Source organism: Malurus melanocephalus, unplaced genomic scaffold, assembly GCF_030028575.1.
Source record: "Malurus melanocephalus ecotype Western Australia unplaced genomic scaffold, MMel_1.1 scaffold_462, whole genome shotgun sequence".
NCBI lineage: Eukaryota > Metazoa > Chordata > Aves > Passeriformes > Maluridae > Malurus > Malurus melanocephalus.
This window is the reverse complement of record NW_026623694.1, coordinates 484,500-501,153: the sequence shown is the minus strand read 5'-3', so window position 1 is coordinate 501,153 and position 16,654 is coordinate 484,500. Positions and strand designations below refer to the sequence as shown.

General features: G+C 45.6%; 1 protein-coding gene and 1 long non-coding RNA gene across 10 annotated transcripts in view; both read left to right on the top strand.

Annotated features, from left to right (window-relative positions):
- LOC130582095 (uncharacterized) overlaps positions 1–4,475 on the top strand; it is a 42,340-nt gene extending 37,865 nt beyond the window's left edge. Inside the window, exon 7 of the long non-coding RNA XR_008966291.1 lies at positions 2,723–4,475. This is a non-coding gene — a long non-coding RNA (uncharacterized LOC130582095). The remainder of the gene's footprint in view (positions 1–2,722) is intronic.
- A 3,331-nt stretch (positions 4,476–7,806) lies between these two features.
- Positions 7,807–16,654, top strand: part of EHBP1 (EH domain binding protein 1) — a 196,459-nt gene continuing 187,611 nt past the window's right edge. For 7 of the 9 annotated variants that reach the window (XM_057380586.1, XM_057380588.1, XM_057380585.1 and 4 more), the window contains exons 1-2: positions 7,808–8,066; positions 9,134–9,546. In XM_057380586.1, coding sequence (XP_057236569.1) covers positions 9,443–9,546 — 104 coding nt within the window. In that variant the 5' untranslated portion in view covers positions 7,808–8,066; positions 9,134–9,442. Of the gene's footprint in view, positions 8,067–9,133; positions 9,547–16,654 lie in introns of all 9 variants that reach the window. The other 2 variants (XM_057380587.1, XM_057380582.1) reach the window with 1 other exon arrangement.

Below are 16,654 nucleotides of genomic sequence, written 5' to 3'. Positions count from 1 at the left end.
TTCTTTTCAACATCATTGAAATGTCATTTCTCCCGGGCTTTGCCAGAATGTTTGACATATCCGTTGTTTCCCAAAACAGACGGATTCTACCAGGCTGATACAGGAATTTCTGCCAAGAAAAGAGATGCTGAGATGCCTTTACCAGCCTTGTGCTGTTGTTGTGTAGGTCCTTTGCTGAGCTCTGGAGCTCTRGTTAGGGATGAAAGGAAGGGATCTTGGTGATTGATTAGGTTGCATCTCTTAGTGGAGCAATGGAATTGTTCCCAACACTTGGCCTGGGAAGCACATTTGCTGGGGTTTTGGGATTTGACTTTTTTTTATTGGAGAGAAACCCATTAATTCCTTCAGGTCTTTACTTCCAAACCAATGATTCAAGGTGACCCCAAGCACTTAGGAAGCAGCCCAATTAGAGATTTCCTTTCTTTTCAAATGCCCCTCTACATGGCTGACAAAGCAGTCACTCCTAGGCACRTGTGAAGAGTCGGTAAGATTCCTAAAACTAGTCAGAGGAGTAAAAAAAAAAACAAAACATTTCCCATTCCAAGACTGTGGATGAAAAATACCTACATTGAGCAACCTCATCCTTCAGCCAGGGAATCACTGAGGACTCTGCCATAGGGATACATGGTCCTAAAGGCTGCATGTCCTCCATAGCTCTTGCAGAGGAATTTAACAGAAATAAAATTGTGAAGTGGGGAGGAGCCCCAAAATGACCATGATCTGGCAAAAGAAGTCCTACATCCCATTTGCAGTCATCTATTTTTGGAAGATAATCGTCCCCAGGTTTTCTGACAGTGTAACTTTAATATATATAGTCTAAAAAGTATAGAGGGAGATTAGTGATAACTCAGTTAAAAATAACTTGCAACATCATTTAAATCCCTGTGGGTTAATCTGGGCATAATGAAGAACAGTTTCTGAGTCTGGAATTATCTAACTTGGCTGTGATTATCTAGTTTAATTTCCAGATTAACTAGAGATAGTTGTCTGAACTGGGTGGCTGCCGAGGTATTAAAAGTAGGAGCAGGAAACTTTGCAGTCAGTTTTACAACACAATTAATTGCTTGTCCTTTCAAAACTGAGTCTCTCCACACCATTTCACGCCTGCCCAACACCATTACTGCAAACTCTTGTCCTGCTGAATGTCTTGCATACATGAGCAGGTCCTTGGGGCTCATTTTCATGAGCTGTAACTGTGATAATTGTACTTCTTCTCCAGGATGAAGGCCACACCACACACATATATTTCCACTCTGTGCTTTGAGATACTTTTTCTCAAGCTTTAATGTGCCATTGTATGATGTTGGGATTCTGGTTGTACAAGCTGTTAGCTACAAATTTCCCCTCAGTCTGGTAGGAACACCTTTTTATGTRATAGATTGTCTTATCACATCTGCAAGGTAATTGCTTCTCCTCTGACTTCCAAGGAGGCCTCAGATTTGATCAATGATGGCCTGTGCATTCCTAATGCCTGTACTCCAAGGAAATGTACCCCTGATACTGATGAACTGCATGGATGACTGATGGTGTAGATCCAAAATTAACTAGGCATTCTCTTGGAAGGTGACATATATTATATTTGGGCAAAGAGGAGTTTCCTGCATGATCTTTAGAGACAGCTGCATTACATTTTATGATTTCTCTGGTAGTTACAGAAATACAGATAAAAGACTTTACATTTTCTCAGCTCGTTATTCTGATCGCATGTCCAGCTACTGATTTTGTGATTAACAGGATCAGAGCCAAAAAAAAATGCATGGACTGTACAACCTTCACTCCTTGACCTTCCCACCACTGAACCTGCACTTTCCTTTGATGACACCATGAAGCATCTACAGCTGSTTCATCAGAGATTCRKCATAGCCAGGATCATGTAAAATGGGTGTGGGAGCCAGGAAACAAATCTGCCTCTCAACTTGCTCCATCTCTTATTTTCTTCCATAACTCTTTCTAAGAGTTCCACCTGGCTCCACCCTCCAGCCAGGGAGTTGTAGAGTGGGATAATGCACCCCCTGGGCCTCCTTTTCTCCAGGTTAAGCCCCCCACASCTCYCTCAGCTGCTCCTCCTCAGAACTGTGCTCCAGACTCTTCCTCAGCTTCACTGCTCTTTTCTGGACACTCTCCAGCACKTTTTTGTCCTGGGGGGCCCAAACTGAACATAGGACTTGAGGTGTGGCCTCACCAGTGCCCAGTGCAGGGGGTGATCACTGCCCTGGTCCTGCTGGCCACATTATGCACTGTTTATTCTAAARAGAGAGGGAGGAAGGCATTCTTTGCCTCATTAGTGCTGCAGGATGTCGTATACAAGCATAATTACACTCTGCAAAAAGGCCAGGGAGACCACACAGGAAGGGTATTGAAGAACTGGAAAGGGTACAGGAGACACCAGGCATGATAAAAAATTGAAAGTTGCTATTTATGGACAAAGTACAGGCTGCTTCTTTTGTTTTTTCGATTTTTATTTTGAGAAGAGAGAAGCAGGGGCCACTAAAAGGTGTAAAAAATTTCATGGGTATCAAAAGATAATGACAAACCTCATTCAGACCACTGCAAACTGACTGACAGGAGAGTTGATAATAAACTTGGAGAAAGCAGCAGTAATCCAGGGTGTTCTGATTCAGAGCAGGGAAATGCTGTCTGTAGCATCGGGTCTCCACTGTCAGTGCCCCATCTTTGGTTTTGCCTCTGCAGGCTGAACTGCACTGYGACTTCTGCATTTCAGGAATGTGACTCCTGTCCTTGACCTCCCCTGCAGATAAATACAACATGGCCCATGCTGCTGAGTGGCTTGGGAAGAATGTCAGCCAGACAAGAGCGGGGAGATAAAAGAATGACAGGTGAGGATGGTTTTCATCTGCTCTGTWTTGAACCACCCTGCCTGGCTTTGCCCACAAGACTTTGGGTGGTGGGGTTAAGAGGAGCAGAGCAGAGGATGCCTGGTGACCCTGGGGTGGCATAATGAAMCAGGAGAGCAAAGGGGCTGTGACATGAGACTGCCACTCGGCATTTTGGGTCCCCCTGTGGCACAGAGCCCGGAGGGGAGGCACAGCAGGGTCTCACCACATGCAAATACAGGCTGCAGCCACAGCGAGAGAGTGAGAGAACAAATAATCCATAAGAAAAAGGTGCTGGTGAGTGACCCCAGCCCATCTCTGCAGATTCCTTTTGGAAGCAGGGCCCTCCAGGGGAGCAGATTACGTGGTTTCAGAGGGTGGGTGCCTGTACACAGCTCCTCTGGGACCTGGCCTGGGCTGGGAATGCTGCACAGGTAAGCAGTCCCTGCCTCAGCCTGGGCCACAGTGGTAACAAAACACAAACCCGCCAGAGCACATCCCAAAATTTACTTCTTTTGCTGGCAAGGCAAGAACAAATGGTGGTGCTTCTATTCCTTGTGCCTTAAGCACAGCTGGGAGTGCTGCTGAAATGATCTGCTTTCRTTCCAGGACATGATAGGAGCTGGGCTGGCTGATTCTGCAATGTGGGAATTGCCTTTTCCCAGCTGCCAGTCTCAAAGTCAAGATTTCAGAGCAAAAATGGAATGGGATATTGCACCCCCCGCCTTTCAACTGTTGCTGATATTTAGCAGAGGGAATATTTAAAACATCATTCCCTCCAACACAGAATGGCTGTTGGGTGTTACCAGATCATGTGAAAAGATCATGTCAGTGGAATTTTATCAGCAACAAACAAGAAAAAAAAAAAGAAGAGGGGGGATTAAAAAATCCTTTTACACTATCTATATTATGATTTGTTATGTATATATATATATATATTTATATATATATATATATTTAAATTACTGTTGGGATGTGAAGAAACAAAGAAAATGAGCAGACAATGTAGCATTACTTTTAACAGAACTGAATGTTATGGTGCCAAGCACCATTTAGGGACATGTTGGGGAGGARGAGGATGGTACTTTACACACATTAGTGAGGTCAGCACAAATTCTCCACTGYTTTCCTTAACAGGGGATGAAAGGTTTGATGGGATCTAGAAATACAAGGAGGTTAAAACGTGGCAGGTGTAGGTAACCTCATGTACACAGCCCTTTGCCTCAGAAAGTGGAATGTTCTCGCAAATTTGACATAATCCAATTCCTTGATTTCCTCAGTGACATTTCTGCAGGCTCACGTACAGAGGGATGGGGAAATGGAGATTTATGACAGCTATTCCTAGCAAAGGTCATTTTTTTATTGGTGAACAACCTGTCCTTAGTCATGCTGATGACGGGGCGTTGAAGGATAAGGGAGAGGCTGCTGGARAGCTTTAAAGCTTGACAGGGAATAACAGAAATAGAGCATAGATCATCTCTCTACTTGGACCAGGAAGTTTGGAATCTCCCACCATCAGTCAAAACCAGGGAGCAGGAGGCAAAACCCAGGAAAAAAATACACGGGGATTTCTGTGGAGATTGTGAGGGAGTCTTGAGTGTCAGGATAGCAGGGGGWAAAGGAGAGCCACAGAGCACGAATTTTTGGATARTMAGGGYGTCCTTGGTGGAACCAGCTRCTTCTAAAGAACTGGGTCAAGTTGYTCTGGGGACTCCCTGGTCAGCCCCACCAACCTCCCAGCTCGAGCAACTCTCAGATGCTGTCCCAAGCCACTTTCAGAACAACACAGATGAGAGTGTGCTCAAATACACACAGATACACTCCCTCAAATCTCCTTCCACGGGCAAGGAACGCAGCAGATTTGACACAAATATGGTTTAAGCAGATTGTGTCATACACATTATATATCTTTAAAGAATAAAATGGCATCTACCTATTCATCACATGAYTATTTTCCCTGCTTGCAGGAAAGATTTGACACTGTACATAAAATGAAGCATCTTTTTTTCATAATCAGGACCTTCTGGGAGCCACATGAGAGTCATTTACTCAGCTACTGACTTTATAAGAGAGTATAATTGGGTCCTGTGGTGTAACCAGCTTTGCTTGTTTTCACCATCAGCCTCATACTACTGGATTCAATAAAAATGTGACCATTTCCCCACAGCTTAGCTCAGACCTGAGCCACCCTCTCTCCCTAGCTGAGGTACAGTTTGAGCTGTGTCATTGTCACTAAGCAGGCTTGTGGCCAGCARGACCAGTCAAGAGATGTTTGCAATGTGGAAATGAAGTCAACCCAAGGGTTCCTTGCTCACCCATCTGAGTGCTCTGACCCAAGGATGGGGGCTCTTCATCCATGCCCTTGCTAATCCCTTTTTCCCATTTATTGGTTCCTCTGGGCTGTGAGCTGCCAACAGAAGTCACAAGAGCTTTTGTWGGTCTGGTGTAAGGCTCAGTCCAGTAACCTGAGAATGCTGTGGTGGCCTCAAGCTTCCAATCTGCAGCTGAAGATCTCACCCTTCYTTCCACAGTAATTCCTCACACCTTTTGCAGTCTCCTAAGGCTCTCCCCAAAAATGCAGGAACTGCTCTTAAAATATAGATAATTTTAGGAWAATTGCCTGTCTTGTATTTCTCCCCATTCAACAAAGGCAAAAGCAGCCTCATGCCGTGTACCTCCCAGGCCTTGTGTAACTCGAATCCAAAAGCTATGAAGGAAATGGAAAATGTTAATAAATAATGATGTTTGAAACACAAGTCACTGAACAAACCACCAGACCTTCTGTGTTTATTCCATAGGACAGAAAACGTCTATCTCAGTTTGAGGAAAGTAAGCTCTTGGTCACAGATGTGTCTTAGCCTGGGTGCTGCAGGTTATTCAGGAGATAAATCAGAGAAACTCATGGAATAACTTTTGGTTAACATACTCAGGAAAAGGACAACTTTTGAAATGAAATCAGCACAACATTACTTGGTATTTCTCTGGTATGAAGAAWCAAGAATCTCCTCAGGGCCACTGGAATTTTAAACTGCYTTGTTTGATGCACTKTGYAGCTGACAGCTTTCCATCTGGTATTTTCCAAGTCAGAAGTAAGCATTTGTGTGCTCCATACTGCATGTTCTCAGTCTGATGTGCTCTGGAAATCCTGGCCTCATTTCCCAAATCCTAAAGCAGGTGATCTGCACTTAAAAAACCCAGTGATGTCTCCCTCAAGTGTGTTGGAATTACTGTGTGTGTAGAGACCAGCTGCAAAACTGGGACAGATATGTTAAGACAAATGTACAAAATCTTCAAATTTTAACTTCAAAAATATTCAGGGGAAAAAAAGGATTTTCCAAGAAAATCTGTATGGGTAGTACAACTGCCTGCAACATTTCAGTGTAACACTTTAAATAAAAAAAAAAAAAGAGAATCACTGCGTCTTCCAGGACAGCTCCAAGTGCACACCCTCTGGCAGCTGGGGTAAGGACTGCAGAGTGACACACTATAAGCAAAGGGCTGACCTTTTCAACAGCCCAAATATTCAACCTCTCCAAAGTAACTTAGCTCAGCTTAGGCCTGTGGCCATCCACACAGTCATTCTTTCTCTCCTTTCACTCCAGCCACTGAATGCTGGCAGCCTCAGTGATATGCCAGCACAGCGAGAGGCAGCTTAGGGGAAAGGAGGAAAACACTGGGACAAGGAGCTTCCCAGTCTGAGSATCAGGCTTGGACTCCATTCGGTTTGTCACGGGAAAGAACACAGAGGACTGCAAAGCCCCGAGGCTTCAATTTTACAGCCGCTCTCAGAGCTCCACTGCATTATCTTCCGTATTTCCCTGTGCTTCCACTTGATAGCTGGCTTAGTTTCCGACTTGGCTGGCTKATAGCTTTAGGATTAGCTCCCAAAGATCACGCACCCTCGCTACCCTGACTCTGAAATTCACTTACTGCAAATGGCGCTCTGGGATCCYGAACTTAAACACATCTACACGGGGTCCAGAAGGCACGTGGGCAACAAGCAGCCTGAACCAGAGCAAGTCACCGTTTAATTTTAGAATAATGCTGGAACTCAGTACTGAGGGTTTGCATCTGGGTCTCGATACTCCTTCATGGAACTGCACTGTAGGAGGAAGGTTCAGCCGGCGATGCTATGGGGAATTCAGTCACATTCCACCGGGATCATCCCTCTCACTGCTCCGTTCTCTCTTGGAGACACTTTAACATCAAACTGCGCAGAACATCCAGTCCCCGCCGTCTGGGTACCGCTCCCTGAGCACGCAGGTTAAATCAGCAAAGAAACCTCGTCCTGCCTGCGGTATTTAATGTCCATCAATCTCACACCCACACCCCAACTCCGGAGGACCGGGGCCTGCGCTGCAGGACTYGGGTCAGGCCTGGCGCTTCACCGACCCCTCCTCAAGGCGGGCCCAGCGCGGGGACCGTCCCTCGCCGCGGTTCCGCCTCCCCTCCCGCTCCTTCAGCCGCCCCGCGCCCACCTCCCGGGAGCTGCCTGTGGCTCCCGCCCCGGCTCCTCTGGCCCTGCCCCGGCCCTTCCCTTCCCTTCCCTTCCCGCCGCTCCCCGGCCCTGGGGCAGCGGCGAATCCCGGAGGCGGCGGCGGCGGGGCCGCTCCCCTCCCCTGACAGCCCGCGCCTCGCGCCGCGCCCACCCCGCCGCTGTAGGAAGCGCCGCAGCCAATCGCAGGGCGTTCTGGTGCTGACAGACGGCCGCACTGACCTATCGAATAGCTGTACCTTGCAAGAAGCCCCGCCTCCTGGGGCTCCGTGTCCAATCAGAGCAGAGGTGGGGCTGGGGGCGGGACATGAGCATCTGCGAACCCATCTTCCCTCACCGTCTCCCCTCTCCCCTGCGCGGGATGATTGACAGGCACAACAGCCAATGGGCTTTAGAGGGCTCGCGGCGGGGCCAATGGGCGGCGAGGGCGGGCCGGGCGGCGGGGGCGGGGGGAGCGGCGGGCCGGGTGAGGCGCGGCGCAGCGCCGGCAGGAGGGCGATGGTGGCGGCGTGAGCGGCGCTGCGAACCGCGCTGTCTGCCCGGCCGGCGCGGAGAGCGGCGGGGGAGCGGCGTGTGCGCGGTGCTCGCCATGAGGCTGCGGGAGGACGGGGACAGCCGCAGGGCGCTGCCGGCGGCGGGGCTGCCGCAGTAATGGGCAGCGGCAGCGCTGATTCTCGCCTGCCGTGTGGTGCCAGCGCGCCCGCCCGGCGGGACCGCCCGCGAGGAGCCGGCGGCAGGTGAGTGCMGCGCACGGGGAGCCGCCCGTCCCTTCCCGCCGCTCCCGGAGCCGCCGCTCCCCTCCTTGCTCCCCGCCGGTGGCGTTTTAATTTTTAAACCGCTCCGGCTCCCGGCCAAGGGCGGGGGGCGCTGCCCCGGCGGGCTGGGCGCGGAGGTGACACGGGCTGCTGAGGCGGAGCGGGGCGCTCCTCKCCCCGCGGCTCCGTGGGGACTCCCCCCTCCCGGGGGACATTCTAATCCAGGTAGCCTCCTCTCCAGCTTTGATGCCATCCTACGCTGACTTCTCGCCTGCTGCGGCCAGCCTGTGCTTCCCCATATTCCTAAGGAAGAGGCTTTTTCCCCCCGCACCCAGAGGAGATGCTGCTTTCCTTTCGAGGGAGGAGACCCACCTGAGTTTCTCCTCTCCCTTTTCACCTCCCTGATGATCATTTCTCGGTGCAGGATGGAGAGACATTTCCATTTCAATATGATGCAGCGGGGAAGATGGGGAATCCTGGGTAGCCACCACTCGGGGAATGCCCCTTCCTCTCTCATCCTCCTCTTCACCCCGCATAGGCATTTTGAGTGGCAACACTCCCTTGCTGTCTTCTTGGCTGATCCTTCTCTTAAGGACTGAGAAATGAAAGCGGGAGGTGTGTTATTGGAAACAACTGTTACACCTTTTGTCATCAAGACAAAGAACTTCATCTCTCCGTGTCCCTCCCTCTGGGTGCGCATTGGCAGCACCTCAGCCACTTTGCATTGCTTCCCGGAGATGCTTCATAAGGATTCGGTGTGGCCCTGACCTGCCCTTTTTTTGTTGTTGTTGCCAATTATGATGGTGCTGATAAAAGGACATGATACGTTTCCAAACAGTCTCGTGGTTTGCATTCCTGAAATCGCTGCAGTGTTCTTATTTATTTATTTAATTGGGGGGCGGGGGGGCGGTGTGGATGACAAGGGGAAGGGGGTATGGGATTGTAATTGATTGTAGTTGTTTGAAAGGTACGAGATCACGTGCAATTGCAGCACTTAGTATGAAGTGTGTTACCCRATGCTTACTCCCCCTGTCTTATTTATCCTCCAGTCCTGCAATCCTCCCTTCATCTGCTGCGTGAAGAATGATGATTCCATGAGAGAACTTCCTTTCGATTACCTGTCTACTGCTACTGCATGCTGCTCCTGGCCAATGATGAGCCATTCCGCTAGACTGGGATTTACCCTGAGGAGGGGAGAGGCAGAATATGAATTGTAGACATCCCGTCAAGTTCATCACACACTCTTTTTACTGTGTCTGTATATAAATCTGCTAGTATCAAGCACACACGCTCTCTGAAACCGACATTGGCATTCTTGCAGTTGCTGCTGTGTAAGAGGACTGGTGTTTCTCACCATCATGGCTTCAGTTTGGAAAAGACTGCAGCGTGTTGGGAAACATGCATCCAAGTTCCAGTTTGTGGCCTCTTACCAGGAATTGATGGTCGAGTGCACYAAAAAATGGTAAGAAGCGGCTCATGTTGCTGTACAGATGATGGAGTAAKCTGCTGGTGCTGAAATAGGAAGGATGTTGCTTGTTGTGTATTGTTTGGTGGGGRTGCATTGCTCTTGCCAGCCCGTTGCAGAAGCAGCTGCATGAGCAACTTGTCTTTCTCAGTGAATGCTGGTTTTGCTGTACAATTTCCCTGGACCTGCTGGTTTTGTTCTGTACTCTTGATTTTTTAGGCTGGTATTGTTTTTACCTTGCAGAGGAGAGTATGTTTGTTAGCTTGCCATCTGTGTCTTGGTGTGGTTTTGGTTGTTGGAGGTTTTTTTTTGTTTTTTTAAAACTAATATTTCCCATGAGCTCTTTTCCAACTGCCAATTCAAGTTGGTGATGCTGAATGTTACCTATTGACACTCATGTTGGCTGATAGAGGCATTGGAGATTGGTCTTGGACGTGGGATATACAGATTGATTKCCCATTTTAATTTTTGACTTTCTTACCTGAAGAGGTCATGTTTCTCCTTCTTCTTTTCCTTTTTCCTTTCCATCTTTTAATGGGAAGAGGCAAGAGACAGGTCCTTGGGAATTGCCTTAAGGTGTTTGTATAGTCAGACAAGGATTTTGTGCAGTGGTGGTCCAGTTGGATGACTTCGGATCTGACTAGACCACAGTTAATGGTGCAGGTCCTGCACATCATCTTCCCTGTGCAAAATGAGCTTAAATAAATCTGCTAGGCAAGACTAGCAGCAGCTTTTAARTAGTCAGGGAAAGATCTCCATTATATAAATACTTAACTGCTGTTTTATATGTTTGGAATATTGATGTGACTGACATAATTCTTCACATTAGTGTGAGCACGTAGTGTCAGGGGATGAAGAAAATACTTTCCAGACCTCGTGGACTGAGATGTTCAAATTGCCTTGTAATAAACTGCAGCCTCCTTTCTAATACTTGGCCTTTCTTCTTGTTGGCAAGTTTGGCACTTGCATTGGCTGCTTTCACTGGTTATGAGTAATTGCCTCTACACATTTAAATTCTGTCTCTTGGAGTTGGAAATCTCTGTCAAATGCTGCTCTGTCTTAAAGGAACGCTGTCAGGTTAAACGTTTTGGATTTTTTAAAAAAGTTGCCTTTATGCCTAAAATGTTTAAGAAACACAACTGTTTTGAAAGTTGAACTTGCTTTCACAGAGTAAACTACAAATGGAAACAGTGTAGAAGTTGAAAGAGGCTGTCCTGATTATCTCATGTGATCTGCTGTCACAAAGAGGCCGAGGAGTTTTTCACAGTAATTTTGGTTGATCAGGTTTATTTCAGCTGTTGGGTTTATTACCTTTTATGTATTGTTTGCATTAACTAGGCAGTTTTAGGTTTCATTTTCACTTTGATTCACTCCTTGCTGAGAATTTGCAAAATGCTTCTGCACTGAAATATAAATCCTGTGGGGGAATGTTTACATTGRAATTGCAGCTAACTTTTCCTTGGTTTAAGAAAAAAATCATACACAAAAGTTCTCTTGTGAAGGATCTTATTACTTCAGAAACAATTAGGTTATTAGTTAATCGTAACTGAGCGTGCCCACCTACCAAAATATCTGTGTATGAAGTAGTGAAAAAGTCGTTGAAAACCTCAGATAAAAAACTAATTTTTTGCAAACAGGTCATCCTTTTGAACCTTCATTTTACATTCTTGAGTTTMAATATAGGCAAGATCAGCGYTTRTGTTGGTTATGACAAAGGAACAGTRTGGTGGTAAAATGTGGATGAATTCTAGGAAAAATCACAATAGGGGAAAACATAACTCACAAAGTCCTTTGACTGTAAGCTTTTTGATTCTGCTTCCTGTTATTTCAAGAACCTGAACAAAAAYGTTCTTTAAGCATGCAACCTAAAATATTATATTTCTGCCGTAAATCAAACTTCCTAAGTCAAACTTCTGTAGAAACGAAGGGTTAAATATGTATTTTGAGAGCCTTCAACTAAGTCTTTCCATAACTTTGGAGAAGATACAGTTTTTGTGCTTGCCTGCAGGATCACTGCTTCATCTGTTTCTAAGTCTTKTCTCTGAGTTTGGCTCATGTGAGAACAAAACAGAAGAAATGAGCTCCATATGCTGTTCTTGCTGAAAGCACTCAATATATATTAAGTGTCAGTGCTGTAGTCTGTAGTTTGCTTGATTGAAATGTAGTAAGCAGTAAGTTATTTTAATGTACTGGCATTTTAACAATGCAGTGTTTCTGGAGGAAAAGAATGCCCCATTCATATTTTAAAATAAATGACAACACAGTCATAAACACACTCRAACTGAGAAGTGTCTGTGAGCAGGGATTGTGCATGACCAAAACAGGCTGTGTGCCTCTTTGTGAACTGCTATCTTCTGTTAGGTTTGCATTTGTCTGACTCCTCAGAAAACGTCTTGTGTGTTAGAATATTTTTGTAATGATGGTGTATGGTTTGAAAGGTTGGATGAATTTCTGGTTGGCTTTAATGCTCTTTGTTTTCTCTGGATTGAATTGATTGGAGTTTAGTTTATTTATTTATTTTTTAACTTGATGTTTAAAATAGCCGCTGCCCTTTTTTTTCTGGAGTTCTCCTGGCCCTGTGGGAAGTTGCTACTGCTGGGGTGTTGCTGCTTCACTTTTTTAAAGGATTATCTCTAGGTACAGCAGCATTTGGCCAGATTCGGCTGAAACCTTTCCTTGCTTTTTCTCCTGCCTATAAATTCTGATTTTTGTCCTTACTAATGGTTACAGACAGCCACTTTCAAACGATTGTTTTTCATTGGTGGTGTGTTTGGGGGAGATAGGTTGTGATGAAGTGTCCAGTGTTGTCACTGTCCCTTATTTTTCAGATAATTAACAGGACTGAGTCACTTCTGTGGCATTCTGGCAGCTCCCACTGACCCAGACCTAATTATTGTGGCTGCTCAGTACCTTTGAAAAATTGAACAGTTGGTTTATTTAGACCCTTTCATTAAAAATAAATAAATAAACAGACGTAGTCTTGGTCTTTAAGATGGATTAGTGACTCCTGCYACTGTGAAAACATAGTGCTTTGCATTAATCATAGGAGCAGTTGATTTTTTTKGAAAGGTGCTTGCTTGGAAGTGCTGKAGTGTGTCATCCTCCATTTAYCCTTGGACTRAGCTGGGGCAGCTCAGGATTTTCCACACAGCCTCACCAGCAAACTGCAGCCCTGGCCTGAAAAGAGCACGTGTGATAGGAGACAGTTAATTTAGTGCTTATCCTCAGTGCAGCCATTGAATAAAAACATCAACCAGTCTCATTCATTTTGCGTGGGCTTCTGCAAAAGCAGCTTTATTTCCTGCTCTGTGCTGGGCATCCCTGGCAGGTGTAATGCAGGGAACCCAGTYCAGTCACCTGAACATTGTTTGGGATGTGTTTGGGTTTACTGCCAGTCCCCATGGCCAGTTTGGAGAAGCCCAGGTCTCCTGTTGATCGTGGCTCAAGCCTGCCAGCCCAGAATGAATCTCTCTGTACCTTGGGGCTTCCCAGCTGCTGGAGGCCTCTGTTCAGGCAGCTGAGTTGAGGCTTGAATGAAATACARGCTCAGCAGAGGAGGAAACTTCTCCTTGGGACCAGAGATCAGTTCCAGTACTTGGACCTGAAGCCCTGATAGCAGTTTCTATAGAGCTGCTGAACACACGAGCTCTTTAGGGTGGCTTTTTTGTTTCCTTATTGTTGTGGGATATCTCACAAGTCAAGGACTCAGTAGAGGYTTCAAATGTGATATTGACTGGTTTCCACAGAGAATGGCTGAACTTACAGAGTTGAGGCTGCCAAGTTTCTAACTTGTCATTGTTCATTAGATGCTTTATGAGCAAGAGAGCTGCTCACCTGAACATAGGTGCTAACTGCTTACAAAAGCTGGAAAAGAATAAACATAAAGAGGCTTTTATRCAGGATTTGTGTCCAGGAGTTGCTTTAGAGATAAAGAAATATGTTATTTTTGTACAACATTTGTAGTGTCTGTGATTGTCTACATGAACTGCTTTACTTTTAAATCCTGCTTAAAAATACAGTGAACCATGATRTTCTAAAAGGGTTAAACTTTCCTTRTGTTCAAAAGCTTTAASTGAAGACAAACCTCATGTCCATGAGGCAAGTTGCCCATTTTCATATCGATTGGGTATGGTCTGAAGTGGATTCTCTCTTTTCAAATACACATACTTCTCCTTTGGAAATGAAGTAAGGCTTAATATTTTTTTTTTTCCAAAAGGCTTTAGCCATCTGTTTTCCTCCTCTATTGTAGTTTCATAACTGGATGCTGCAGGAATTTTAAGATTTGGCATGCATCGTGCATGGGAGAGAAATGAGCTTTTTGAAATTCCACGGTTCACACTGATCTGCTTTCCAGCAAACCCCTCAGTGCTGAAGGCCACCAGAGGAACTGGGCTTAACTGCTGTAAAATCTTTGGTTGTCTGGATGGGGTCAGGCTGTCAGATTGCTCARTTAATTTTCTTGCTTTGCACAGTTGTTAGAGGGGATTTTGTGAGTACCTAAGTGTGTTTAACTATAAAGGATGATCATATGGAATCTTTTTGAATCAGTTTTGCTGTGCACCATGCTGTTGTGTCATGGGCTAGCTCTGCAGAGTTTTGGATCAGATTGGGGTTTTAGCTTCTGTTCTTCTCAATGGAATTGTACTCTGTCCTTATACTTTTTATTGAGTGCTGATTCCACACTAAACAGCCTCCATTTACAAATACACTTCAGCATTTGTTTTGCTGTTCATTTCTGATTTTGACTGAGGATTTTTTGAGGGTTTAAATTGTGTGTCAAACATACTCTTTCCAAATAACCACCACCAGCTGCCTTACAGCTGTCTTCTCCCTTTCTTTCTGCAGTCAATTAAAACACTTACTGTCCACACACAAAAGCAATTCTTCTCTGTCACTTTGCATCTCTCTTTTTTGTATCAAAAAGGAAATCCATTGCAGAAACCTAGTTTTGTTCCTGTGGATTCTCTGCCTGACTTCTGTCAGGAGGTTRTCTCCCAATCCTAACTCCTTAATGCCAGCTGCTTTTCTTCCCTRTCTTGCCAAGCTCCCCTCTTAACCCTTTTTCCAGCTTTGGGTCTGTTCCATGGCGGGATTTCTTGTCAAAATTGCTGGCTGCATATTGACAGCAAAGAAATTTCAGTAGGAAAGGTATGGGTGTATGTGAAGCCTTTCTTGCTGCTAAACTTTTTAGGTTGTCAGTGCTGYGCACTTAAACCCATTTTCTATTTGCAACGAAGTTTTAAGAGTGCTTGTGACTGTGTCCASTTTTTAAAAGACTGCATTGATAGATGTGGGTACCAAGTTTAGTATGTGTAGGGTAGAAAGATTTGGCATAAATACTTGTTCTGAATTTTGTTTGTCTCTGACAGATGGATTTCTTTTCAGCAATTCCTTGACATTGTTTCCTGTCCTTGCAGTAACAAAAATAATTAGCAAAATCAGAAAATGTTAGATTATATCCAGGTGTAGACGAATTTCAGTWTAATGGTCAGTTAGAGGGGTGAAGATGTCTCCTTGAATGAATAAAATACAGCTTTATTTTTTGAGAGAGAAACTTTGTGTGTGCGTAACTTTCTCACATAACTTTTGGAGCAAGTAAAACCTTGCTCTGTTCCTGCAGGCACTGTGGTGYACATTTGCAGTAAAGAACATGTACTGTTCATTTGAACCCAGTGGACTTGGACTGCAATAAAGATTTAAYTTTTTTTCTTTTTAGSGTTGGACMTTTGTGAATACTCTTTTCAGCTCTTTGTGCAATGAGGTTAAATAAAATGAAATATTATGACATTGTGTACGTCTCATATGAGCTGAAACTTCAATCTTAGACTGCTCAGGCTGTATAGTGGCAGTCTGTTGCTTCAATTAGTTTTTAATTGGTTGGAGAGAGCTGAAGTCCCTTTCACAGTTTAGTGTGAATAAGGAGAGGAGGAGGAGGAGGAGGAGGCTGGTAAGGTTGACTAAATCTGAGGAAACTCTTATAAAACAAACCCTTCAGTTACGGTAGTAAAAGCATTCTGCTTGGGTGGCTTTCTGAGAATATGGGGGCGGGTGTGTGTGTGTTTATTTACTTCTGAAGGCTTTCCCAGTTTACTCTGAGGAGAGTGTGTGAAGTGTGTGTTTTWCCCTTGCCCCTCTGTCTCCTTTCACTCCTTGGGGCAGAAGCTGGCCCTGGTGGCTGTTTGCTACCTTGTGGGACACTCCTGAGTTATCCTGTGCACACAAAGTATGTCCTGTGTGTCCCAGAGTGGACTCTGAAACACAGGAACTGTGCAGCTGAACTTTTGTTCCTTATTTGAAGATATGCACGGGGCAACAGGGTAAATAAAGCCGTCCTTGTTTTCTTCCTCTTGTCTTCATTTGAAAAATGTCTTTCTGCAGCATACAGTTTCTGTAAGTGCACCAGAGCCTCTCGTGGGGAAGCTGTGTGTTTTGGCAGTTGAGGTATAGGGTAGCTGTGGCTTTTGGCACCTGGAGAGGCATTGCAGGGATTCGGGAACCGTGGCTTAAGCATGAGCTAAAATTAGCAGAACCATAACTAACATTGCTGTTGTCTCAGGCTCTGACTCATGAGGTTTGCTGGATTCAGGAGGGGAGTGGGTGTCACTGTCCCTGAGCAGCGGTGGCCTGAAGCAGAGGGGCAGCAAGGCTGTGAGGTGTGTTAGTATGAAGTACCATCAACTTCAGCTCCTGTTGGTGAGTGTGAGCTGCAGCAGCTGAAGAACAGGCTCACCTCCCTTATGCTGCTGCCCTGATGCAATGGGGAGGAAAATCTGCCAGATCGGTGAGATGAGCCACAGCTGCAGGCAAGAGCATCTTAGAGTGTTTCAGCTAAATCACCCAGATCCTGAGTCAGTGCCCTGTGCTGTCACTGTAGGGCTTCAAAGTGCACAAGCTTTTGAGATGAATCAGAAGTGCGTGCCCTTCTGAACTGCAGTTTCWAGCTGCCTGCGAACCTGTAAAGACGAGCAGTGCAGAAGTAATTCTCGTTAGCCTGTTGAGGCTCTCTTTGTAGTGGCGTCATCATTGAGTGTTCTTTTTGTTTCTAATTTATTATTATTTAAGGAGACTTTCTTGAGGATTACTCCAAAGCTGTGGCCAGGCTCTG